The following is a 27,098-nucleotide window of genomic DNA, read 5'->3' on the forward strand; positions in this document are numbered from 1 at the left end:
TCTCGGGTTTACAATTAACAATTGATTAGAGAGGAAACTGGTGGGAGCATCTCGAACAAAGGGCACAGTGCACTGTTGGAATACTTTTCCCACATGGATGCGGCATTTCCAGAAAACAGCTCACCACTACCTTCTCGAGAACACTTAGGCTTGCACTATAATGTCTGCCTTGCCCACTTCCCATGAGTGAACAAAGTAAGGCATAAAGTAAGGATCATTCGGGAGGCGGATGGGGTTATTGAGAGGAGTTATAGGGAGGTAGTCACACCTCAGGTAAAAGAAGAAGGTAGATGGGTTACCGTCAGGGGAGGGAGAGGGAACCGGCAGGCAGTGCAGGGATCCCCTGTGGTCGTTCCCCTCTATAACAAGTATACCGTTTTGGATACTGTTGCGGGGGGCGACTTACCAGGGGTAAGCAATGGGGCACAGGTCTCTGGCACAGAGTCTGTCCCTGTTGCTCAGAAGGGAAGGGAGAAGAGGAACAGAGAACTTGGTATTGGGGACTCCATAGTTAGAGGAACAGACAGAAGGTTCTGTGGGAATGAAAGAGACTCACGGTTGGTGTGTTGCCTCCCAGGTGCCAGGGTTCGTGATGTCTCTGATCGTGTTTTTGGGATCCTTAAGGGGGAGGGGGAGCAGCCCCAAGTCCAACGACATAGGTAGGAAGAGAGATGGGGATTTGAGACAGAAATTCAGGGAGCTAGGGTGGAAGCTGAGAGCTAGAACAAACAGAGTTGTTATCTCTGGGTTGTTACCCGTGCCACGTGCTAGCAAAGTGAGAAATAAGGAGAGAGAGGAGTTGAACACGTGGCTACAGGGATGGTGCAGGAGGGAGGGTTTTGGTTTCCTGGATAATTGGGGCTCATTCTGGGGTAGGTGGGACCTCTACAAACAGGATGGTCTTCACCTGAACCAGAGGGGTACCAATATCCTGGGGGGGGGAGACTTGCTAGTGCTCTTTGGGGGGGTTTAAAGTAATTCAGCAGGGGGATGGGAACCTAAATTGTAGTCCCAGTGTACAGGATGTTGAGAGTAGTGAGGTCAGGGATAGGGTTAAAAGTTCGAAAGAGGGCACCGGCAAGCAAGACGCTGGTTTGAAGTGTGTCTACTTCAACGCCAGGAGCACCCGGAATAAGGTGGGAGAGCTTGCAGCATGGGTTGGTACCTGGGATCTCGATATTGTGGTGATTTCGGAGACATGGATAGAGCAGGGACAGGAATGGTTGTTGCAGGTTCCAGGATTTAGATGTTTCTGTAAGAACAGAGAAGATGGTAAAAGAGGGGGGGTGTGGCATTGCTAATCAAGGAAAGTATTACGGCGGTATAAAGGACGTTTGAGGACTCGTCTACTGAGGTAGTATGGGCCGAGGTTAGGAACAGGAGAGGAGAGGTCACCCTGTTGGGAGTTGTCTATAGACCTCCGAATAGTTCCAGAGATGTAGAAGAAAGGATTGCAAAGATGATTCTTGACAGGAGCGAGAGTAACAGGGTAGTTGTTATGGGGGACTGTAACTTTCCAAATATTGACTGGAAATACTATAGTTCGAGTACTATAGATGGGTCAGTTTTTGTGCAGTGTGTGAAGGAGGGTTTTCTGACACAGTATGTAGACAGGCCAACAAGGGGCGAGGCCACATTGGATTTGGTACTGGGTAATGAACCCGGCCAGGTGTTAGATTTAGATGTATGTGAGCACTTTGGTGATAGTGATCACAATTCGGTTATGTTTACTTTAGCAATGGGCAGGGATAGGTATATACCGCAAGGCAAGAATTATAGCTGGGGGAAAGGCAATTATGATGCTATTCGGCAAGATTTTGGATGTATAGGATGGGGAAGGAAACTGCAGGGGATGGGTACAATCGAAATGTGGAGCTTGTTCAAGGAACAGCTACTGCGTGTCCTTGATAAGTATGTACCTGTCAGGCAGGGAGAAAGTTGTCGAGCAAGGGAACCGTGGTTTACTAAGGAAGTTGAAGCACTTGTCAAGAGGAAGAAGAAGGCTTATGTTAGGATGAGACATGAAGGCTCAGTTAGGGCACTTGAGAGTTACAAGTTAGCCAGGAAGGACCTAAAGGGAGAGTTAAGAAGAGCGAGGAGAGGACACGAAAAGTCGTTGGCGGATAGGATCAAAGAAAACCCTAAGGCTTTCTATAGGTATATCAGGAACAAAAGAATGACTAGAGTAAGATTAGGGCCAATCAAGGATAGTAGTGGAAAGTTGTGTGTGGACTCAGAGGAGATAGGGGAAGCATTAAATGGATATTTTTCGTCAGTGTTTACACTGGAGAAAGACAATGTTGTCGAGGAGAATACTCAGGTTCAGACGACCAGGCTAGATGGAATTGAGGTTCACAAGGTGTTAGCAATTTTGGAAAGTGTAAAAATAGATAAGTTCCCTGGGCCAGATGGGATTTAGCCTAGGATTCTCTGGGAAGCCAGGGAGGAGATTGCAGAGCCTTTGTCCTTGATCTTTATGTCGTCTTTGTCAACAGGAATAGTGCCGGTAGACTGGAGGATAGCAAATGTTGTCCCCTTGTTCAAGAAGGGGAGAAGAGACAACCCTGGTAATTATAGACCTGTGAGCCTTACTTTGGTTGTGGGTAAAATGTTGGAAAAGGTTATAAGAGATAGGGTTTATAATCATCTTGAAAAGAACAAGTTGATTAGCGATAGTCAACACGGTTTTGTGAAGGGTAGGTCATGCCTCACAAACCTTATTGAGTTTTTAGAGAAGGTGACCAAACAGGTGGATGAGGGTAAAGCGGTTGATGTGGTGTATATGGATTTCAGGAAGGCGTTTGATAAGGTTCCCCACGGTAGGCTATTGCAGAAAATAAGGAAATATGGGATTGAAGCTGATTTAGCGGTTTGGATCAGTAATTGGCTAGCTGAAAGAAGACAGAGGGTGGTGGTTGATGGCAAATGTTCATCCTGGAGTTCAGTTACTAGTGGTGTACCGCAAGGATCTGTTTTGGGGCCACTGCTGTTTGTCATTTTTATAAATGACCTGGAAGAGGCTGTAGAAGGATGGGTTAGTAAATTTGCAGATGACACGAAGGTAAGTGGAGTTGTGGATAGTGCTGAAGGATGTTATAGGATACAGAGGGACACAGAGGGGCTGCAGATCTGGGCTGAGAGGTGGCAGATGGAGTTTAATGCGGGAAAGTGTGAGGTGGTTCACTTTGGAAGGAGTAACAGGAATGCAGAGTACTGGGCTAATTGCAAGATTCTTGGTAGTGTAGGTGAACAGAGAGATCTCGGCATCCAGGTACATAAATCCCTGAAAGTTGCCACCCAGGTTAATAGAGCTGTTAAGAAGGCATATGGTGTGCTAGCCTTTATCAGTAGGGGGATTGAGTTCCGGAGCCACATGGTCATGCTGCAGCTGTACATAACTCTGGCGCAGCCGCTCCTGGAGTACTGCGTGCAGTTCTGGTCACCACATTATAGGAAGGATGTGGAAGCTTTGGAAAGGGTTCAGAGGAGATTTACTAGGATGTTGCCTGGTATGGAGGGAAGGTCTTACGAGGAAAGGCTCAGGGACTTGAGGTTGTTTTCGTTAGAGAGGAGAAGGCTGAGAGGTGACTTAATAGAGACATATAAGATAGTCAGAGGGTTAGATAGGGTGGACAGTGAGAGTCTCTTTCCTCGGATGGTGATGACCAACACGAGGGGACATAGCTTTAAATTGAGGGGTGGTAGATATAGGACAGATGTCAGAGGCAGTTTCTTTACTCAGAGAGTAGTAGGGGTGTGGAACGCCCTGCCTGCAACAGTAGTAGACTCGCCAACTTTAAGGGCATTCAAGTGGTCACTGGATAGACATATGGATGAAAATGGAATAGTGTAGGTCAGATAGGCTTCAGATGGTTTCACAGGTCGGCGCAACATCGAGGGCCGAAGGACCCGTACTGCGCTGTAATGTTCTATGTTCTATAACTGAAGAAAATATCATAGATGTATTGAAGAGGAAGCAAGATAAAAATTGATATGTAAAAGGATCGGAACGTTCTGCCAATAGAGATAGATGAAGCAGGGTGGGAGGTGACTTGTGTGGAGCATAAATACTGGCCAGACTAGTTGGCTGAAATGTGCTGTAAATTTAACTTAATTTTTGGGGAGTGTACAAATGGTTGTGGATAAACTTGGCCGAGGAAAGCGTCAGCGGAAACCTCAAAGTGCTGTGTCCAAAGGAGAGGTGGCTCTGATATCCCTGCCAACAGCCCGGGGCACTTCGACTATCATTCGAAAACTGTTAATGCCTACCCTCTCTCCGCTGTGATTCTGAACAGACACTGCAGTGTTGGACAGAGCAAGATGCACAGAGATTGTCAATAAAAAAGATTTTAACATTTTTCACCGCAAGCTGGGTGAAGTTTATTTGGAGCAGTGGGAGAAACATTACAAATCTCAAAGTGTACAGCAGTGACGAGAATTCCAACATCTAGTTGACTAAAGTCTATTAAAATGAAGCTGACATGAGAGATCTGAAATATTGACTGAAAATGCTTGAACTACCCAGCAGATTTATCAAGTAAATTAATTTAAAAGCAGTTTTACAGTTGGAACATTTAATATCTCTTCCCTTTCAATTACTGATCAATTTACCATGTGCGTCCATGATAATTTACATATATTTTTTGATAAAATCACCTGATCTGATACTATATAGACATATCCTGAAGAATTCCTCCTGAACAATTCCTATTCATACTCATTGAAATTTTCCACCGGTGGGTTTTTCCACTCCCTCCGAAGTCAATGGACTTTTGAATGTCTCGCCGAGTTTTCCAGCCACACACCCTCGGTGACAGGGCAGTAAAATTCAGGCCATTGAGCTGCGGTAACCCAAATCCTTTTCCTCCGAATGTATAAAAGGGAAGACTTGCTTTTACATAATGCCTTCCCTGACCTCAGGACATCCCGAAGCACTCTACAGGCAATGGAATACTGTTTAAAGTGCAGTCACCGTGTGATGTAAGAAACGCAGCTGCATATTTGCACACAAGATTCTCCAAACAACCCTGAGCTAAGAGAGGCAGATGTAACCCTGGTTATCAAAAGGCAAATAGATGAGCATTTGAAGAAAGAAAATTTTCAGGGATACAGGGAAAGGGCGAGGGAAGAGCCCTTCTTGAAAACCAGCAAGACCACAATGAGCCAAATGAACTTCTTCAATGTGTCACCATTCTGTGGCCTGGGAGCTCCCACTGGACGGTATTGAGGCATGGTGGGAGTGTGGAATTGTGTGGATGGGATTCCCTCTCGAACCCCGCCTGTCCCGACCCGGGAACAATTTTATGGTGGGGCAGCAGGGCCTCAAACAGGAGGTCTACCCTTTCCCCGCTTAAGGGCCTTAAGTGGCCACTTAGTGGTCCTTTCCCACCCAGCTTCAATTTCCAAGTTGGTGGGTGCCAGATAGGTCAGGATGGGAAATAGAAAACGTTCACATCCCCGCTTTTGGGTGGGAAGGTGGGTGAGGGGCCTCCATTGGAAAACCCCTTCTGACTGGCATCGTCCTCCCCTCACAGACCTGGCCTGCGATCGGGGCCCACCGATCGGCGGGCGGGCCTGTGCCGTGGGGGCACTCTTTTCCTTCCGCGTTCACCATAGTCTTCACGATGGCGGACGCGGATGTGACCCCCTCCCCTGCACATGCGCGGGGATGACGTCAGCAGCCACTGACACTCCGGCGTACGCGTGGACTTCCACCGGCCGGTGAAGTCCCTTCGGCCCCGGCTGGAGTGGAGCCAAAGGCCGTTCCCGCTGACTGGCGGGGCGCCAACCACTCCGGCGCGGGCCTAGCCCCTCAAGGTTAGGTCTTGACCCCTAAAGGTGCGGAGATTTACGCATCTTTGGGGCGGCACGACGCCGGAGTGGTTCACGCCACCCCATCCCGCCGGAACCCCCCGCCCCGCCGGGTAGGGGAGAATCCCGCCCCAGATACCTCAGGACCTTGTCTTGCACTTGGTCCCAGGAACGGTGCTGCAGTGCCTCTTCCGGCCACTGCAGCACTGTGCCTGGATGAGCTGGAGAGCTGTTTGCCAATCGAAGTGGCCAGCAGCTCTCCAAGGCAGAACTTCATTCCAACCGTGGACGGGAGCCATGACTATTAATTATCAATCAATTATCATTTGAGCGTAAAATGGCAACGGGCTTTTCAGAGTCTGGGAATGTGTTCCCCACCGACTCTCCAGATTGCAGGGTAAAGCCCTCACCATCTATAAAATTCAGGTCTATGAAGTGACAAGATTGCCCATTTATAGGTGCTGGTTGGTGATAAATGCTGACCAGGACATCAGGAGACCTCCCCAGCTTTTCTTGGTCCTGTGGAATCTTTTAGGTCCAACTATAAGCAGAGAGGCTTGGTTTGACTTAGCCTTTATATGCACATACCCTCAGTAATGCACTGAAGTGTTAGCTTGGGACATGTGCTCTGGTGTTCGACTTAATTGTGCCCACAACCTTCTGATTCTAGATCAACCTGGAGCTTTAAGATTACACTTCAAAGGTACATACTGCAAATTGCTTTGAGACATCCTGTGGTCATGAAAAGTGTTACTTATGTCCTTTCCTTTTTCAGAAAGTTGCAGCAATAGATGTTGAATCATCTTATGTTAAATTCAGGATTTTGTGTTTTATTCATTCTTATTTCAATTGAATCACTGAATAGTGATTAAATTGGCTTGGGTACAAACGGCAACTTTAAAAAAAAATCCTGATTAGGCAGACTATTTCTTTCCACAAATAAATCATAGAATCGTAGAATTTACAATACAGAAAGAGGCTTTTCGGCCCATCGAGTCTACACCGGCCCTTGGAAAGAGCACCTTACTTCAGCCCATGCTTCCACCCTATCCCCGTAACCCAGCAACCCAACCTTACCTATGGACACTAAGGGCAATTTATCATGGCTAATCCACCTAACCTGCACATCTTTGGACTGTGGGAGGAAACCGGAGCACCCGGAGAAAACCCACGCAGACGCGTGGAGAAAGTGAAAACTCCACACAATCAGTCACCCAAGGCCGGAATTGAACCCGGGTCCCCGGAGCTGTGAGACAGCAGTGCTAACCACTGTGCCACTTGTATTAAGCAGCTTCTCCCCACCCCCACAACCCGAGCACCTAGAGTTATTACAGGTGTAAAAGACTTTAGGATTTTGAAAGTGAGATTTTACTTGCTCGAGTGCAGCCAACTTTATTTTCAAGAGATAACTGCCATTAATTGGGCTGAATTCAGGTATTCCTGAAAGCTGTGTTTTTTTAAATTTCCAGTCAATTTAGGTTCATTTGGTCAACTGTTGTCATCCATATTGACAGCACACAGGCCAAGCTTCCTTTGCCCTAAGGGTATATAATGCCTGTCCCTTTTTAAGCCGGAGAATGTATTTGGATTCGGTGTAGGACAGTGTGAGTTACAGCGGCAATGTTGTAGGAACTGAAATGAAAGGGTGTGAGCATACTTTTAATTCAGGATTCCTGTCCCATCACAGTGAAAGGACACAAGGAAACATTGGCATTTGTACAGGCAGGGCCACCGGATACCTGAAAGTGTTTTACATCGAACATTGAACAGAGAAAATACAGCACAGAACAGGCCCTTCGGCCGTTTTATAGCCAATGAAGTTTGAAGTGTATTCACAGTTATCGTATTGGAAACGTGATAGCTAATGTCTGCAAAGCAAACTCCCATAAAAAACAATGTCATATTGACCGGATAATGTTTTTTATGGAATGTTGATTGAGGGATCATTTTTTGGCCAGGATGTCGGGAGTAATTCTCTTGTCTTAGATTCCTTTACATCCACCAAACAGGCAGAGTTTCACAGCTCAACAAGAGGGGTTTTTGGCCCATTGTTTCTGTGCCAGCCATCAAGCACCTATCTATTCCAACCCCATTTTCTAGCAATTGGTCCGTAGCCGTGTATGCTATGGTATTTCAAGTGCTCGTCTAAATGCTTTTTAAAAGTTGTGAGGGTTCCTGCCTTTACCACATTTTCAGGCAGTGAGTTCCAGATTCCCAATACCCTCTAGGCAGTGCGGTAGCATAGTGGTTAGCATTGTTGCTTCATAGCGCCAGGGACCCAGGTTCGATTTCTGGCTTGGGTCACTGTGCGGAGTTTGCACATTCTGCCTGTGTCTGTGTGGGTTTCCTCCGGGTGCTCCGGTTTCCTCCCACAAGTCTCGAAAAACATGCTTGTTGGGTGAATTGAACATTACAAATTCTCCCTCAGTGTACCCGAACAGGCACCAAGTGTGGCGACTAGGGGATTTTCACAGTAACTTCATTGCAGTGTTAATGTAAGCCTACTTGTGACACTAATGAAGATTATTATTATTACTAAAAGCTTTACTTCCAATCTCCTGCCCATTACCTTAAAATTATGCCCCCTGGTTATTAATCCCTCAACTAAAGGGAAACGTTTCTTCCTATCTACCCTATATATGTCCTTCATAATGTTTTGCACCTTAATCAGGCCCCTCCTCAGCCTCCTCTGCTCTAAGGAGAACAACCTCAGCCTAACCAGCTGAAATGCTCCAGCCCAGGCAATATGCTGATGAATCTCCTGTGCACCCTTTCTTGTAACAATCACATCCTTCCTATAGTGTGGTGGCCAGAACTGCACACAGTTGTGACCTAATGAGGGTTTTATCCAGCTCCATCACAACCTCCCTCCTCTTATACTCCATGCTTCAGCTAATAAAGGCAAGTATCCCGTATGACTTTTTAACCACCATATCTACCTTTCCTGTTGCCTTCAGGGACCTATGAACATGTACCCTAAGATCCCTCTAGTCCTCTGCACTTCGTAGTGTCCTACGTTCATTATGTATTCCCTTGTCTTGTTAGTACTTCCAAAATGAGTTCCACCACGGTGGCACAGTGGTTAGCACTGCTGCCTCACGATGCCGAGGTCGCAGATTCAATACCGCCTCTGGTCACTGTCCGTGTGGAGTTTGTACATTCTCCCCATGTTTGCGTGGGTTTCGCCCCCTCAGCCCAAAGATCTGCAGGGTAAGTTGGTTGGCCACGCTAAATTGCCCCTTAATTGGAAATATTGAATTGGGTACTCCAAATTTTTTTTTTTTTAAGTACTTCCAAAATGCATCAGCTCACACTTTTCAGGGTTAAATTTCATTTGCTACTGTTCTGCCCAGCTGACCAGTCCGTCTGTATCATCCTGTAATCTAAGGCTTTCATCCTCGCAATTTACCACACCACCAATTTTTGTGTCATTAGCAAACTTACTGATCATACCACCCACATTCCCGACTCTAGATCATCAATGTACACTACAAACAGCAAGGGACGCAACACCAAGCCCTAGGGTACACCACCTCAGTTCAAACCCCTTTCCAAAATGCAGTGCAGCATTTGAGTTTCAGCCTTGATTTATTTTTTGCTCAAGAGTGGGACTTTAACGTGGAATTTTGTGACTCTGAGGCTAGAGTGCTACCAGCTGAGGCCCGGCTGACACTGAGACACTGAAGCAAAGCCACCTATTTACAGAAAAGAGCAAGGCACCAGAGGGTGGAATTTAATGTCCTCCCCCTGGTGAGTTTGGAGGTGGGCAGGCATTTAATCAGGCAGGAGGGTTGTGATTGGGAACCCTGTCACCTCCACACTGACAAAATGTGATGTGGGAGGGCCTGCAGACAGCCTAACTGTCCTGCTGCCAATTGAGGCCATTAAGTGGGTAAATAGCCCCAGTTAAGGGCCTCATCCCATTGTCGCTGATATTAACCCTGTGGTAGGCCGTGCAGGGAGTATTGCAAGCGGCATTGTTTGATGGCTACCATGGGGGGGGGGGGGGGAGAAGCTCCCTCATTCAAAGGCACTCACTCAGTGTCTGATGGAGGAACCCAACATAAGGGTTGAGAGCTGAAAGCCACCCCTTGGCCTTACCGTCCACCTCTAATACACCTCTCCCACAATCCCCCATGTTGTGAAACCCCTCTTTTCATTGCCCACCATGATCCATGGCTGAATGGCTGGCAGTTCTTGACGGGCACTACTTCAGTCCCCAGGATCCTTGATCCAGGGGAAGATCCGTGACTGGCCTGTCAAGTGCCTGATTGGCACTTAATTTGGCAGGCCTTCCCTAAAAAAGACAAGCCAAGGCTCCCACTGGTATTCCAGCCGGAGAACAAGCCCCCATTGCCTCCATTAAATACCATCTAGCTGGTCACAAGATGCCATGAATAGATAGTTATGAAGTGGCAGTTGAACCATATCACAAACCTTTCCTTGGAATTCCATTCACTGATTACTCCCATACAGTGTGTTGCTAATTGACAGCACCAACTTAAATTTCTTACAGGAAAATGCTTCAAGGGTCTTTACAAAAACAATTTTTTAACAAAATTTGAGATTGAGCTGCGTGAGGAAATATTAGGGCAGTTGATCCAGGAGCATCTTAAAGGAGGAGAGAGGGAGATTGAGAAGGGTTTGACAGAGGGACGGAATTCAGTAATTCAATTCCCTTCCACTTAAACGAACATGTACAGCAGGTGGATGGGAACAGCATCACCTGCAACACACACCATCCTGATGTGGAAATATATGGCCATTCCTTCACTGTCACTGGAATTCAAAATCCTGGAATTTCCTCCCTAACAGCACTGAGGGTGTATCAACACCACACGGACTGCAGTGGGTCAAAAAGGCAACTTACCTTCTCCAGGACAGTTGGAAATGGACAATAAATGTCAGCCCTGCCAGCCACGCCCACATCCCGTGAATGAATAAAAAATTAAATTATCTGTACAATGCTCACTTGCACTAACATAGTGCAGTTGAACTGACCTAGAAGTATAATTTTGGTCATTGGTTGTTCCATTTTGGGTTTTTGAAGTTTTATGTAATTTCTCAATGTGGTTTAATCTTCAGCTGAGCTGTTAGGCCCCATGCCGTTGTATCTTCAAATTGTTTGCATTGGTTGGATGGTGAGGTTTCCATATTGGTCAACAATCTCCTCCTGAGATCCACAGGAATGAAATGAAAATCGCTTATTGTCACAAGTAGGCTTCAAATGAAGTTACTGTGAAAAGCCCCTAGTTGCCACATTCTGGTGCCTGTTCGGGGAGGCTGGTACGGCACTTGAACCGTGCTGCTGGCCTGCTTTCAAAGCCAGCGATTTAGCCTTGTGCTAGGAATCCGGGAATCCCACTTTAACTCTTGCAGGATGTTCTAGAAACAGACAGCGGCTCGGATATGCTGGCTCGCTTCCAACTCTGGGGGTTTTCAGTTGGTCTCGTGAGGAGCAGAACCTCCATCTACAAGGCCAATGAGAGTTGGGACCTCCATGCCAGAAATTCTGTCTTCCCTGGACCTGACATTAGAGGGGCAAGACATGCTTGTCTTGAGAAAGCAGGAGTGGGGCCAATCAGTTTGGCCCAGGTCAGCAAAAGCAATCTGGAGCCCTTTAAGTATTCCAAAGAGGTCCATGTGGCAGTCCTGTTGGCATCATGGGACAGATAAGGGCTGTTGATCCTCGAGGATTACCCAGGAGTCCCCAGGAATTAAAAACTAATCTTCAGGACACCGCTGCGAGCAAATACTCGGGAGAAAAATTATCGGAGACTTATTAGTAAGAAAAATAACTGAACACTTTTGCATGTTAATTATTAAAATGTTGGTGATACAAAAGAAGGCTGCCTCACCAACCATTAGGAATCATTCAGCCTAGTTATGCAGAGCTTATTCACTTTACAATTGGTTCTGCTGTAAGGATTGACAGGTTGGGTGGCCATTGACATGAGTATGGGGGTAGACCAATTGGAGGCGGGAGATCATATGATAACACAACCAGGAATGTGTCCAACCAGGGTTGGCAAGCTCGACCAGGCAGATTCCAGCGATGCACTTGCGTTGATACGGGCACCTGTCCATTTCACGTAAATTAAGTGTAAAAGGGGGCTGGTTTAGCTGAGTGGGCTAAACAGCTGGCTTGTAATGCAGAACAAGGCAGCAGTGCGGGTTCAATTCCTGTACCGTCCTCCCCAGAACAGGCGCCGGAATGTGGCGACTAGGGGTTTTTCACAGTAATTTAATTGAAGCTACTTGTGACAATAAGTGATTATTATTATTATTGGTTAGCACTGGAGAGCACTGAGGGGCATTGTCTTTGTATAATCAGCAAAGCCATATCTGTCAGATATTTAGGTCCATGGTGTTTGGTCAGGATCTGGGCGGTCATAATAAGATTAGGTCAACAATACAGAACTGCTGTGATATGATGCAATTTTGGTGAATCATTTAAATGTAGTCAGTGTCAGAAATATGGCAACTGGGGCAGCATAGTGGTCCCAGTTAACAGGGTTAGCCCTGTTGCCTCTTGGTGCCGAGGTCCCAGGTTCGATCCTGGCTCTGGGTCAGTGTCCGTGTGGAGATTGCACCTTCTCCCCGTGTTTGCGTGGGTTTCACCTCACCCCCAGAACCCAAAGATGTGCAGGTTAGGTGGATTCGCCACACCAAATTGCCCCTTAATTGGAAAAAATTAATTGGGTACTCTAAATTAAAAAAAAAAGAAATATGGCAACTGATTTGGGCATAGCAAGCTTCCACAACCAGTAATGTGTTAAGGACCAGACCATCTGCCATTTTGCAATGGTGTTGGATGAGGGATTAATATTGGCCAGAGCACCAGGAATAACTGTCTGACAAAATAATGCCATGTTATCTTCTACACCTACCTGACAAGTCAGAGCTGAAATATGGCATCACCAACATTGCACTGCTCTGTACCGCTGGATTGGATTCTGTGTGGAGTGGAGCTCAAACACACATCCTCCCTGACGCAGAGGCACGTGTGCTACCTACTGAGTCACAAGTAACATTTTAGGCTGTTGACGATTCTACAGTGTCACAATAAGTCAAGATCTATCCTAAGTGTCAAATATGAAGTACGTTTGAACAATCCCCATTTGCCATCAGGCTTTGTTGAAACTACGGCTGAGGGAAACCATTGCAACAGAGTTCAGCGAGCTTTATTCCAAATTTAGCTGCATGATACTGAGAGTGATTGATGCAGACCTGAAGTGGAATAAGTTCCAATCCTTCAGCGCAATTGAGCACTACAACTCACAAAAAAAAAAGAATTGACAATGTATATTTTCAGGAAAAAAAGATTAGATTTGCTCTCAAAATGCATTACTTTGCAAAGAACAAGTGACTCTTTTAAAAAAAATCTAAATATGTTCAGGAAGTCATGTTGATTTGGAGCACTCGATTCATGGAAGCCGAAAGTGGTAATTTAGAAAACGAAATGCTTGAAAATCAACTTTAAAGCTTGAAACCCTCTGGGGAGCACAATCTCAGCACAATAAAACATCTGGAAAGTGATTGTAAGAAATTGTTGCTGCTATTGCATTGATAGATATTGGACCAAAGAGAAATATTTATTGCCTTCTAAATAAATGAATTCTCAGCCCCTCACAGTGCAGGAATCAGAAATGTACATATTGTTAACCTTTCTTAAATTACCGCACACAAAGTTATTTGTAGTATTACACAACTCGTCACACAATATCATGGGGCTCTGATGTGCATAGTGTACTGTTACTGCAATTCTAGGTTATCATTGGTGCGCTACTGTTCCAAACCAGCTGACCAAATGCCAACATTTAGTTCTTTTAATAGATGGTGAAAGTGCATTCATGTTCATTTCTCTTTCTATCTTTTCCTCCCTCCATGGAACATGGGAATAGAGGAACAAAAGTCGTTCATTCAGCCCTCGTTTCTGCTCCACCATTCAATCAGATCATGTTGGATCCATATCTCAATCTAATTTACCTGTCTTTGATCCCCTATTTCTTGATACCCTTACCCAGCAAATGTCTATCGATTGCAGTCTTGAAATCTTCACCAGGTAATAGATAGGCAACCCTGCTCCCAGGTCTTTGCCAAGATTCTTAGGGAATTAGACAGGGTAAATGTTGGGAGGATGTTTCGACTCATGGGAGAGCGTAGGACCAAATGGCATAGTCGCAGAATAAGGGGGGCGCTCATTTAAGACGGATTTGAGGAAGAATTTCTTCTCCACAAAGTGGTGAATCTTTGGAATTGTTTACCCCTGGAAGCTGTGGACATTTTCAAGGCTGAGATCGATAGGTTTCCAATCGGGGGATTACGGGTTACAGAGAGAAGGCAGAAAAGCAGACTTAGTGAGTGTTAGATCACCCATGGTCTTATTGAATGGCAGAGCAGGCTCGAGGGGCTGAATGGCCCACTCCTGTTCCTATTCCTTATGGTCTTATGGTTTTAATGGGATGGTTAGGCCTGGTGCCAAGAGATGCACAGGAGGAGAAGTAAGGACTCCTCCATAGACTTTCCCTCCATTTCCATGTGGAAATGCCTGAGGTGACCAGTGTAATTTAGCAAAGTGTGGAATGATGTTCTCGTCCCGTCTCTTTGTTGTGGGATATGCCTGTCTTACTGAACTTCATAGGATCGTACAGACCAATGGCAGCCAGTTGGCCCATCGCACCTTTGTTAATTTGGTATTTTTTGGAATTTTGGTTAAATTCAGGGGCAGCACGGTAGCACAGTCGTTATCACAGTTGCTTCACAGCTCCAGGGTCCCAAGTTTGATTTGCGGCTTGGGTCACCCTGTGCGGAGTCTGCACGTTCTCCCCGTGTCTGCGTGGGTTTCCTCCGGGTGCTCCGGTTTCCTCCCACAGTCCAAAGATGTGCGGGTTAGGTGGATTGGCCATGCTAAATTGCCCTTAGTGTCCAAAAAGGTAAAGTGGGGTTATGAAGATAGGGTGGAGGCCTGGGCTGAGTAGGGTGCTCTTTACAAGGGCCAGTGCAGACTCTATAGGCTGAATGGCCTCCTTCTGCACTGTAAATTCTGTGATTCTAATGCAGCTTAAATGTTTGGAGAGACTGGATGCAAAATGATGCCATGAAATGAATTGCCCCGTTCAACCTGTTATTGATCCACTGATAAAATAAACCAGTTTCAGACAGCTAATTGAGTTGAGATGCTTCGTGATTGCATATTGAAAAATGACATCTTACATCTATACCCTTCCCAGTTCACTATCAGTTCATTAAAACAACACAAGGGTTTTGCACATGCTAAATTCACCTTTTGTTTTTGGACTAAATGCATATCTCACAGGGGGAAGTGCAGTGGCACAGTGGTTAGCACTGCTGCTGCCTCACGGCACTGAGGACCGGGTCCGATACCGGACCAAGGTCATGTCCATTTTCAGCGTGGGTCTCACCCCCACAACCCAGTGATGTGCAGGGCAGGTGAATTGGCGATGCTAAATTGCCCCTTAATGGGAAAAAAGAATTGGGTACTCTAAGTTTAATTTTTTTAAATACGTATCTCGCAGACACGGGTAACACTCTGCAAACAAGCCTTCATCATGGCTGCCTATGGCTATGCTATAAGCGGGTTCGCGTGAGACTGTGGGGACTCCTGTCTTTTCCAGTTAACCCAATCCTACAAGGGGATGGGGGAGGGATAATCTGGCATCTGATTTGGTTGAGGACTCACGCTATGCAATGACACATGATTTGATTAAACGGCCGGAGCAGGCATCAAGGGGTTGACTGGCCAACTTATGTTCCTAAGTTTGTAAAGGGATAACTCAATGCTGGTGACACAGGGCAGAACTTTGTTTTTGAGTGTGACATTTGTATTTCTAAATATTGCACATTTTAACCATAATTATTTTTATTTCAGGGTGCTGCTGACAAGATACTGACAGGGCGAGCCAAGCTGCCTGGACTCACTTCCATTGTCAGAGACTCTACTTTGTTTACTTTCCCTTGGGGGGGAGGGGGGGTGGGGGGGTGGGTGGGGGGGGGGGGGGGGAGGGGGGTGGCTGGGGGCCTTGGCGGTTGGCAAACGGGGGCCCCTCAGCTGAACAAATTCTGGTCTGCGGACAGGAATGACTGGCGCCTGTGACAACCTCTACAGCATTGTATCCTCAGAAGAAGACGGGCTGAGGCTGACAACCATGCCAGGAATCAACGGCTATGGCAATGGGAAAATCCACACCAGGAGGAAGTGCCGCAGTCGCTTTGTCAAGAAGAACGGCCAGTGCAATGTGCATTTTGCAAACATGAGTGACAAGCCCCAGCGATACATTGCCGACATCTTCACGACTTGCGTGGACGTCCGCTGGCGGTACATGCTGCTGATTTTCTCGCTCGCTTTTGTCATTTCATGGTTGGCTTTTGGCTTGGCCTTCTGGCTTATTGCGCTGATACACGGAGACCTGGAGAACCCTACCGGGGATGAGCACGTCATGCCCTGTGTTCTGCAGGTGAATGGATTCATTGCTGCCTTCCTGTTTTCCATCGAAACCCAAACAACTATCGGGTATGGTTTCCGCTGCGTGACGGAAGAGTGTCCATTGGCCATCTTCTTGGTGGTCTTCCAGTCCATTGTAGGTTGCATAATAGACTCGTTCATGATTGGTGCCATAATGGCTAAAATGGCACGGCCGAAGAAACGAGCCCAGACCTTACTTTTTAGCCATAACGCAGTAATAGCCATGAGAGATGGCAAACTCTCTCTAATGTGGCGGGTGGGAAATCTGAGGAAAAGTCACATAGTGGAAGCCCATGTTCGAGCTCAGTTAATCAAGCCCCGGATCACAGAGGAAGGAGAATATATACCCCTTGACCAAATTGACATTGACGTGGGTTTTGATAAAGGATACGATCGTATATTCTTAGTTTCTCCTATAACCATTCTCCACGAGATTGATGAGGAAAGTCCACTGTATGGTATTAGCAAGCAGGACTTAGAGATGGCAGATTTTGAAATTGTGGTCATCCTTGAAGGAATGGTGGAAGCTACGGCGATGACCACTCAAGCCCGCAGCTCGTATTTGGCAAGTGAAATTCTGTGGGGCCAGCGTTTCGAACCAGTGCTCTTTGAGGAGAAGGACCAGTACAAAGTGGACTATTCACATTTCCATAAAACTTACGAGGTGCCCACAACCCCCCGCTGCAGCGCCAAGGAACTGATGGAAACCAAGTTTCTCGTTCCCAGCACAAACTCCTTCTGCTACGAGAACGAGTTGGCTTTCATGAGCCGAGATGAGGATGACGAGGGTGATGATGATGATGACGTTGACAGCAGGGTCCTGGATGACCCGAGTCCAAACAGCAGCCGGCACGAATTCGACCGATTACAGGCAACTTTAGCATTGGATCAAAGGTCTTACAGAAGGGAGTCTGAGATATGACCTTTGACTGTTTTAATGACCCTTTTGTCAAATGTAAGAAATGAGATACCAATCATCACGAGTGCCATAAAAGATTTTAAAGCTTGCATAGAATTAGGAATTTGATTGTATTGGTGGAGGGAATTCTCACATACGAAGTCTATGATTGATAAATGCAAAGCAACAGAATAAGTTAAAATTCAATGTGAGTAAAGATAGAATTATCATTGTCAATTTTTAAAAGAGATTATGTAACATTGATAATTACCTTCCACTGGATTTTGACATTAATTTAGGTCAAGGAATTGGTTCCAGCAAGACATTGGATCAAGTATTTTAGTGATGTGTGCAACTGTGAACTTTCAGGAGAGTAATTCTAGAACAAATCCAGAAGTTTAGACTTGCGAATAGGCAATTACAACTTGTCAGACCAGATTTAATACTCCTTCTGTGGTTTTCCTTTTCACCATTTGACATTTTGCTTTGAAAGAAGGGATCTTCGTACCAGCTGACAAATGAACAGAGGGCAGAGATGGGAACTCTGGAATGCGCCTCCAGTCAGCCACAGAGTGAATGTGCCTCTGTGTCAGCCAGCACAATTACCAGTGCACTTAACTGGTGTGAAGAGCGAGACATTGTATGAGGTGGAAATTACGCAAAGCTCCTAAGGCATACAAAAAAATACGTCATTTGCACTCGAAATGTCACATCAATGTCGGTCAGGCAGAATACATTTTTGTAGAAAAAAGTTCTTTATCTTTAAATACAAATTGCTTCACAAGATTATACTATTGTACAGACCCAGCTAGACTGAGTGCTATATATATAATGTACATGCCTAGCTAAGGAGAGTGCTGTTCCCATATATTTTATATATCGATATACACACACACACATACACTCACACATTCACATACATACATACATACAACACGCAATATGTACACTGTACAGTTGGGAGGAATGGTGTTATATACTGTATAGACCTAGCCTGGGTGAGTGCTATGGTTAATTACTATCAGGGAGTAACTGAAGGGGAAGGAATGTCTGCAAGTGCTTGAGAGCACTTTTCCATTTTAGATGAAAAGAAAAAGAATTCGGCAAGGATCCACTCCCAAATTGCGGCATCAATGGATGGGAGCCTAGCTTGGAGAGTTGGCCATATACTTTCATAGCCTTATCTCAAGTCTACATTCTCTTCTAACAAGGCCCTATTCTGCATGTGGAGGTCCACAGAATTACTGCTGCAATGTACAATCTAGAATTTTGATCGATAGTTTTTTACAAAAATGCCAAATTGTATGGAAATGCCCTCGGTGTGGGTTCCTCTCCTCCAGGCCGCTTCAGTGATATTACCAGTGAGGTGAGCACCTTCACAAACTGGAACAACTTCACCAAGAGCCAGGAAGACTTCAGAGATAATTCATGGCCATGGGGGTGTGAGTGGCTCTGAGAAACCACACCATCAGCTATAAGTACAAGTTTCCCAACTAGGTTTACATTGGGCTCCAGCGGAACAGACTGATGTTCTGATTCCCACCAATTTTCTTCTTTAAAATTGTTTTCATGATTCTGACACCTCTAGCAAGGTCGACACTCATTGCCCATCCCTTGTCACCCTTGTGAAGATGGGATGAACTACCTTCTTTCACTGTTGCAGTCTGCGTGGTGAAAGTGTTCCCACAGGGCTTCCTGTTGAGTCACTTGAGAACACTACAGGCCTTCTTGTAAAAATCATTAACTGAAAATTTGGGTGAGCAATGTAGAGTTGAGATAATACTTTAAGCTAAGATGCTCTCTCATGCCAGGACTTTCCTACCCCTTTAAGCTTTTTGTTGATTTTGGTGCACTCTTTAGCATTTGCAATGCCTTCTGGGAAGGCACTGTCTTTGACACCTGTTGTGTGAAATCCTTGTACCTACCATAGGGGTGTGATACCACTGGGATGTTTGTGGCTTGTCTCACACTAGGTAACCATGGTGACAGCATCATCAGCTTCTCTGCTGCAGCCTTGCACCTGTAAGACTGAATTAATTGCTTTAACTATCTTCAATTGTGCTAGCCAATCTTCTTGTTTTGGACGTAGCTAATGAGCTTAACTTTATAGTCCTGTTAATTTGGCTTATCTCCTCAATTTTTGCGATTTGTCTCAGCATAGAAGCTTGTGATTAAAAAAGGTATTTCTCTTAAAGGGATAAGGTGAACTTTGACCTCTGTAGAAGTCTTCCTCTTCACCCAGATTGTAAATGAAAAGAATGACTCTGGGTTCTGTTTTATTTTATTGGGTGATCAAAGAATTTATTAAATTAAAGAATTCTAATACAAATTTGAATTTGTCTTTTTTCAGTAATATTAGTTCATCAATGCTGTAACAAGAGACGATAGAAGAAATTGTTCAAACTGATTACTTTACCAAATCTGAGAATAGCATCCTCAGTGCCTTTCACTGTGCGTGATGGAGATGGAAAAGGTTGTAGTCACAGCTCATCCAAAATAGAATAAGCCTTACTTCCCTTCATGTACCAGAAAATCCAACCGATTCTTAAATGATTCCAAAAACCTTTGCCTCGACTACGCTGCCTTGGTTCCGTGAGAGGTTATACAGAGTTTCGGAACCTTTCTCTGGACGTCTGCAAGGATTTCTCAAATGGAGGTGTTCTCAATCATGTTCACTTGCAACTGGCTTTTTTTCTAACTTGCAGAACATCCGTAAATGTAAAGGCTTCTGATTGGAAATATCTTGCATTGACCAGTGCCCTTTTCACTTTCCCCAAAAGTTTCAAAGACAATGAATCACATTCCAAGTGTAGTCTGTGTTGTTTTGTGGGAAAATATGACATATAGTAAAGTCTGATAACCAACAGTGAGACAAATGGGGGGCGATTGTCCGATATGGTGGGCAAGTGTTCGCGCCGTCGTGAACGTCGTCGCTTTTCACGACGGTGCGAACAGGGCACGGGCACAACCTACTGTGGCCCCCATAGGGGGCCAGCACGGCGCTGGAGCGGTTCACGTCACTACAGCCTCGCGCCAACCTGCGCATGCGCAGTTGGGCCAGCTCAATCCTGCGCATGCACAGTTGGACCACGCCATCCTGCGCATGTGTGGGGAACTTCTTACGCGCACTGGCCCGACCCAACATGGGGTCGGTGTTCAGCAGTCGGCCTCGGCGGAATGCAGGCCCGTGGGCTGGGGAGAGGCCAGTCCGCCGATCGGTGGGCCAGACCCCTTCGGAGACCCCCCACCTCCCCACCCGGTAAAGGAGCCCCCTCTCTCCTCACAGGCCACCCCCCGAGCGTTCCCGCAGAGTTCTCGCCAGCAGCGACCAGGGGTGAACGGCGCTGGCAGGACTCTGTCATGTTGGAGCGGCCGCTCGTCCCATCCAGGCCGGAGAATCGGCGGCCCCGCCGATTCCAGCGGCCCGCGGCCAGTGCCGCGCCAAACGCGGCGGTGCAAATGGCGCCGATTTTCTGCACCTCGGAGAATCGCGTGCCGGCATCGGGCGTCGTGGCGCGGTTGCTCCGATTCTCCGGCCCGGCGCGGGGCTCGGAGAATCGCCCCCATGGAGTATTTATCAGAATAGATTATTTGACCAAATCTGAGAGAATAATATTGAAGCAGTTTGATTCTCTGATGGGTGGAACTGTGGATTCTTTCTATATGGATGAGCCAAGATCATGTTCACCTTGATCATCATATTGTTCAATGGACATTGAGGGTGGTCACTGTTATTCTTACAGATTTGGGAATGTTGGGAAGAACTCCCCTGCTCTTCTTTGAGTAGCGCTGCGGAATCTTGTAGCTCTGCTCACTAGACAGGCGCAGCTTTGGTTCAATAACTCACTCGGAACTGCCTCAATATGGTACTGGAGTAGGGCCTGAATCCATAACCTTCTGTCTCAGAAGCAAGGGAAATAAAAGTGGGTCATAGCTGGCATGCTGAGGAACAGAAAAGAGTACTACCTCCAAAAACTTCTCAATTGAACAGCCTCCCTCTTCCAATTATGCTCTATGGATATTGGAAATTCAGATTGAAAGATTCAAAGTGAACAGATCGATAGAATAAAGGCATATCTAAACATAGGACTCGATTAGCTCAGTTGGCTAGAGTGCGATGCAGAATGGCACCGATGGTGTGCGTTCAATACCCTTACTGGCTATGTTAGAGTATGAGGGCCTGCCTCCTTACCTTGCCTCACTCGAGCTGTACATAACCAATTGTCTCTCTCTAACGGAGAGAGTTGCCTTTATGGTCTGTGGCTAATTACCATATCTATCAGTCTATAGAGCAGCACAGACCAGGCGCACAAAGATTCATAGAATTACAATGAGTGCAATTCATGATATTGGGACTGGCAGCAGAAAGGCAATGCATGAGATAGTCAATATAATCGTCAATGAAAGAGATCAGTGTATAACTGGAAAAAAAATAACATCAAAACCAAACAGCAATTCAACATGGGATTCCGAGTTATCAACAGTTTAAGATTTACTGCTATGGAATTTACTTAGCTTGGATAATAAATTACTCAACATTTTCCCTTCAGAATTTATAGCATCCCAGTTGCTAACTCATTCACTTTAAACTGGTTAACACCTGCATTAAAGTAACATGCAGTGGCTGGATTTTTTGGCCTGCGCCAACTTCACAGCCGCTTTGTGCAAAGTGACCCTAAGTTGCCATTCTGTGGAGCCCCCAAACCTCTCCAGGTTCGAGCACCAGAGGACGCCTTGACACAGCTTACCAATTGTGGGCGAGGGTGAGATCGATCTGCTCGTGCAGTCAGGAGGTCAGGAAGGCCAGGCGGAGGCAGGGAGTGATTCTGATTCACCAGACCCCACAATAATGAAAGAAGGAAGGTTACGGAACCTCTTCAGGATTGACTGCCTGAGATTCTCCAAATTAGGTCATTCACCGCCTGGTGAAAATGCTCTAAGGATCCTAATTTCAGCCTCCTGTGCTGAACTTGTTGTTCGTTCATTTAGAGACCCAGCCAAAAATTACATTAGTCTCGCCTTAATCCTCCTTAGGGACTGCCAAGGTGTGCTCTCCAATTTATGGCAGCCGGTAGCAGCAGTTTCAAATCACCCTCAAGGATTTCTGCATGAGTACATAAGCCAATGTACTACCAATAAAGTAAATTTCAAACTAAGAAGATAACTTGAATTTCTTGACTTCATTCCATCCTTTCACTCACTCTTAGCTATTTATATAGTTCTAAATCTATATTTATTGCAGATCTGCTTTGCTAGTTTTTTGAAGTGTTGTTTCACACTAGTGAAAAAAAATTAAAATGGTAACAAATTTGTCAAAGCTACATCTCCAGTCCGTTAAGTGCTACATGCTGCTATTCAGTCATCTCATGACTAATTGGCCAGTTAGTTTACCCAGTTGGCATTATATTACTGAATTGCAGATAACCAGTGACGAACTGACTTGAGCAGGATTTTCTGATTGTTCATTTGTGTTCCCGGGTGGCAGAGGGTGCTAACCATTGGAAACCCTGTTGATAGATGCGGGATTCAAAGATCCCACTGCCGGCCAATCGGCAGCCACCACCGCCACCCCAAAATGCACCATGGTGGGGGTGAGAGGGGGCGTACAATTCTGCCCTTGGTGTACTACATGGTTAGTACTGTATTGGGAACACGGGACAGAAGTAGAGTATTCAGACCCTCAGACTTGTTCCACTAGTCTGTTAGACCAGATTGATTTGTATCTCAACTCCATTTACCCACCTTGGTTTCAGATTCCATGACCCCCTTACCTCAAAAGAAATTCTATCAATCTCAGTATCCAAATTCTCTGAGATTGTGACCCGCGTTGCCCAAGCCTGAATAACTTTTGATGGAAAGATGAGATAAAAGGATTTGAGTCCCTTGGAAATTGTTGTTGAAATAATGAAATAAAATGAAAATCGCTTATTGTCACGAGTAGGCTTCAATGAAGTTACTGTGAAAAGCCCCTAGTCACCACATTCCAGCGCCTGTTTGGGGAGGCTGGTACGGGAATTGAACCCGCGCTGCTGGCCCACCTGGGTCTACTTTAAAAGCCAGCAATTTAGCCCAGTGAGCTAAACCAGCTCCTGGTTTAATGTTGCTGAATGCAGTGCAGTTTGGGATGTCCTGCAGTGCGTGAGATGCAATGAAGTTCCCTCCTTTCTTTCCTCTATCCAGCCTGCAAATCTTTGAAACTTCATCAGCAACCTTTCTTTGCTCAGGAGGGCAGATTTTTTTCTACTAATATTTAAACCTAACTAGGATTTTAGCACCGCTGAGTCGAGCCCTACATAGGCCAAGAATAACATGGATCTCACATCAGCCTGAATGGGTAGTGTGGTGATATGATTTGCATACCTGTCTGCCATTGGGGCAGAACACCGGCTGACCATTGGCCCTGGTCGGTCATGTGCCTCTCGACCGATTGGTCGAGAGGGCTGAGTTAACCACGCCTCCTTGCCGAGGTATAAATAGTCAAACGCCCGGCGGTCGTCCATTTTATTGTAGACAACCGCAGGGCTAAGTTCTAGTTTATTAAAGCCTAACTTTTGTAAAGCAACTCGTCTCTCGTGCAATTGATGGCACATCAGGTAGCAGCCTCACTTTGGCAGCTGAATATTGAGAATCCCTCCAGCTGCTAGTTTAGCAATAGGTTTTAAAACTTACTTCTTGGAATGTAGGCATCTTTGCCAAGGCCAAAGTTTTTTGGCCATCCCTAGGTGACCTTGAGATTGTGGCGGCAATCCACCTTCTTGAGCCGCAGCAGTCTGCGTGCTAACGGTGCGGTAGATAGTATTGGGGGTTTGAAAATCACTGGTTTTAGCGCGACAATCATTTTTTAGTTTGAATTAATATGTTCTTAAGTATCTTCTTCTAAAATTGATGGAAGCCGTTTTAATAAAAAAACAGCCTTAATCGTGAGGCAATTAAAGAATAAGTAATTCATTAATAGATATGTTAGTGAGGCTGGAAATGCAACTTGGAACATAAACATAAATGTTTATAAATTTTATAATTACAAGCATATTATTAATACTTGATTATTGAACAAAGAATAAAGAACATTACAGCACAGGGACAGACCCGTCAGCCCACCAAGCCTACGCCAATCCAGATTCTTTATTTCGACCAACTACTTATTTCCCAATCGATCTGCATCCCTCCATTTCCCGCCCGTTTATGTGTTTTTCAAGATACATCATAAACGTTGCTATGGTGCTGCCTTCACCATCTCCACTGGCAACACGCTCCAGGCCCCACCACCCTTTTCTTCAAAAACGTTCCCTGCATATCGCCCTTAAACCTTCCCTCTCTCACCTAGAACTTGTGCCCTCTTGTAATTGAGTCTTCCACCTTGTGAAAAAGCTTCTGACTATTCACCCTGTCTGTACCTCTCATAATTTTGTACACCTCAATCAGGTCTCCCCTCAGCCTCCATCTTTACAATGAAAACAATCTAGGTTTATTCACCTCCCCTCATAGCTAACACCCTCCAGACCAGGCAGCATCCTGGTAAACCTTCTTTGCACTCACTCCAAAGCATCCATGTCCTTCTGGTAATGTGGTGACCAGAACTGCACACAATATTCCAAATGTGGCCTAACTGAGATTTTATACAACTGTAATATTACCTGTCAAATCTTGCACTCAATACCCCAGCCGATGAAGGCATACATGCCATATGCCTTCTTGACCACCTTATCCACCTTCTCACCACTTTTATGGAACTATGGAGTTCCATGACTCAGATAACCGAATAGGCCCTTGTCTTAAGGGGCCTCATCTCCAAATGACAGACAGTTATGTTCACAAATTATTGGTTGACACTCAAGCCTACCTCAAGATAAGAGATATAGTTTGAGAAGAAGCACTGTCTTAAAACTGAGACAATGGGCACGATTTCCCGGCCCTGTTGTGCTCTCGCTCAAGCGTAACAAGGCCGGTGAATAGCGGGAGAGGCTAAAAACGAGATCCGCGTCGGGCGCCAAACAGTTTGCAATGCAACCGGCCCACTCCCGAAGGCAAAATCAGGATCTTGGAATAGCGTGGCGAGAAACCAGTTATCACCACTTAAGCCCCATTTCCATCCAATCAACAAGAGCAATCCCATATCCAATGGCCTCCTGTCTTTCAGTGGCCTCCCCAGCAAGTGCTCACACTGGCGCTGATTCGTACTCCTTTTGAAAAACGTGAACCTGGTGGTAAGGCTTCTGTGGGGAGCCGAGAAGGTGAGTAGCCATCTTTGCCCACAGGAAAGAGCCCGGGTGTGCTGGGCTTGCTGCCCCAGTGCTCGGTAGGGGGTGGGGGACCTTCCGCAGGGGTGGGCTGTCAAGGGAGGGTGGGGGGAGGCTCTGGTGTGCAACCGAAGGGGGCAATCGCTCTATGCCAACCCCTGGATCCCAACCCATTTCCGGGGGCAACCCTTGTCCCTGTTCTTCTGCCCCACAGATCACCCATAATCCCCACCGACTGCAGAGGCCTCTGACCGAGCGGCTGAAGGTTATCGCTAATAGGGAATTGGCAATCGTGGTTAAGTGAGCACTTGACACATACCAAGTGGATTCCCGTCGATGGGTGGGCCATGGAGCATGTGGGAGTCATTGCCTAGCATGCCAATCACACCTTGATGCCTGGACACTGTGCTTGAACTCTGCTGAAGGCAACACCACACAACTCTGCGGCAGGCGACATCCGAACACCCAGGGGTTGGGACACAGCTCCGGGGACATGTCAATGGCCAGAGGGTGGGTGGGCACCATGGGGGGAGGGGGGCACGGGGGGGGGAGGGGGGGGGGGGGGTGCCTGGAGAGATTGGCAAAGGGTCCGGAAGTCAGCCCTCATTGCAGAAGAAAGGGGCAGAGGCATCATAATGGTTGTGCAAAAGGTTGTTTAATGTACTGTACAATACCCCATTCCTGACAGTGCTGCACTCCAACACCCTCCAGCCCCCAACCCCGCCCCATGCTCTACCTGCACCCCCAACCCCTCCCCCCTACCCCGGTGTCCTGTGATCCTCCATGTGCCTGGCTCTCCTAGATCTACCACTACATCTTGGTGTTTCCGAAGGGTGCACATCTGAGGTGAAGGCAGCCAGCTTCTTACCTCGTGCCATTGTCCTCAATGCTCCTGGTGAGCATCCTCTGGGGGCTCTGGGGCCAGAGTGCCCCGGCTCACTTGTCAGTGGCATATGCACAGCCGTGCCACCCTGTCCCATGTGCTGCCTGAGAGGATTACAGCAAGATGGCTGGGGGTTGGCTGAGCAAGCGCAGCTGAAGTGCTGCTCAATCTTGTTGGGGGGAGGGGGAGATGGCTGGTGAGCGCTCGCTACAGCACTTGGAAACTTTTCCGGAGAATCGGGCCCAACATGTCGAGCTCAAAAGAAAACAATGGGCTAATTCTTATTTAATTATTGACAAGTTATAGACCAATTGGCTATTTCTCCAACAATTGGCTAAGATGGGATTTCAATATTTTGGGTAAGGATGAGCAGAGGCAGAGGAGAAGAAGAGAGGTGGGAGGAGAGTGATGTTTACGGAGAGGTCCTAGTCGGCAGGGAATTCCAGGATTTTGACCCAGCAGTAAAGCAAGTTACAAATCGTGATGGTGCGTGACTTGGGAGGGAAACGTAGAAGCGATGCAGTTTCCTTGCACCTGATACCCATGTCCTTCTGGTCGTGGAGGTTGAAGGTTGGAGGTATGGTTCATTTCAACACAGTTGCTATTGTTGAAAGAATCATTGGTAAATTGTTGTGGTACATTCTGTAGGGGAGAGAACACACTTCACTTATATTGTGCCAGTGTTGAAGGGAGTACAGTGCTGGAGTGTGTACTATCTATCATATGCACTCTATGCTTGCGTTTATGATTTGATTATATAAACAGAGAAGATAAAGCCTTTAA

At 46.3% G+C, this 27,098-nt stretch overlaps 1 protein-coding gene and 1 long non-coding RNA gene across 2 annotated transcripts in view; both read left to right on the forward strand.

Annotated features, from left to right (window-relative positions):
- Nucleotides 1-15,806, forward strand: part of LOC119978103 — an 81,460-nt gene extending 65,654 nt beyond the window's left edge. The window contains exon 3 of the long non-coding RNA XR_005463380.1: nt 15,704-15,806. This is a non-coding gene — a long non-coding RNA (uncharacterized LOC119978103). The remainder of the gene's footprint in view (nt 1-15,703) is intronic.
- A 29-nt stretch (nt 15,807-15,835) lies between these two features.
- LOC119978101 (ATP-sensitive inward rectifier potassium channel 12) lies at nt 15,836-18,285 on the forward strand. Its single transcript, XM_038819498.1, has one exon. It carries the CDS (start codon nt 15,912-15,914, stop codon nt 17,217-17,219), a length of 1,308 nt encoding a protein of 435 aa, XP_038675426.1. The 5' UTR covers nt 15,836-15,911; the 3' UTR covers nt 17,220-18,285.
- Nucleotides 18,286-27,098: the final 8,813 nt, after the last annotated feature.

The sequence above is a fragment of the Scyliorhinus canicula genome, chromosome 15 (assembly GCF_902713615.1).
Source record: "Scyliorhinus canicula chromosome 15, sScyCan1.1, whole genome shotgun sequence".
NCBI classification, from domain to species: domain Eukaryota; kingdom Metazoa; phylum Chordata; class Chondrichthyes; order Carcharhiniformes; family Scyliorhinidae; genus Scyliorhinus; species Scyliorhinus canicula.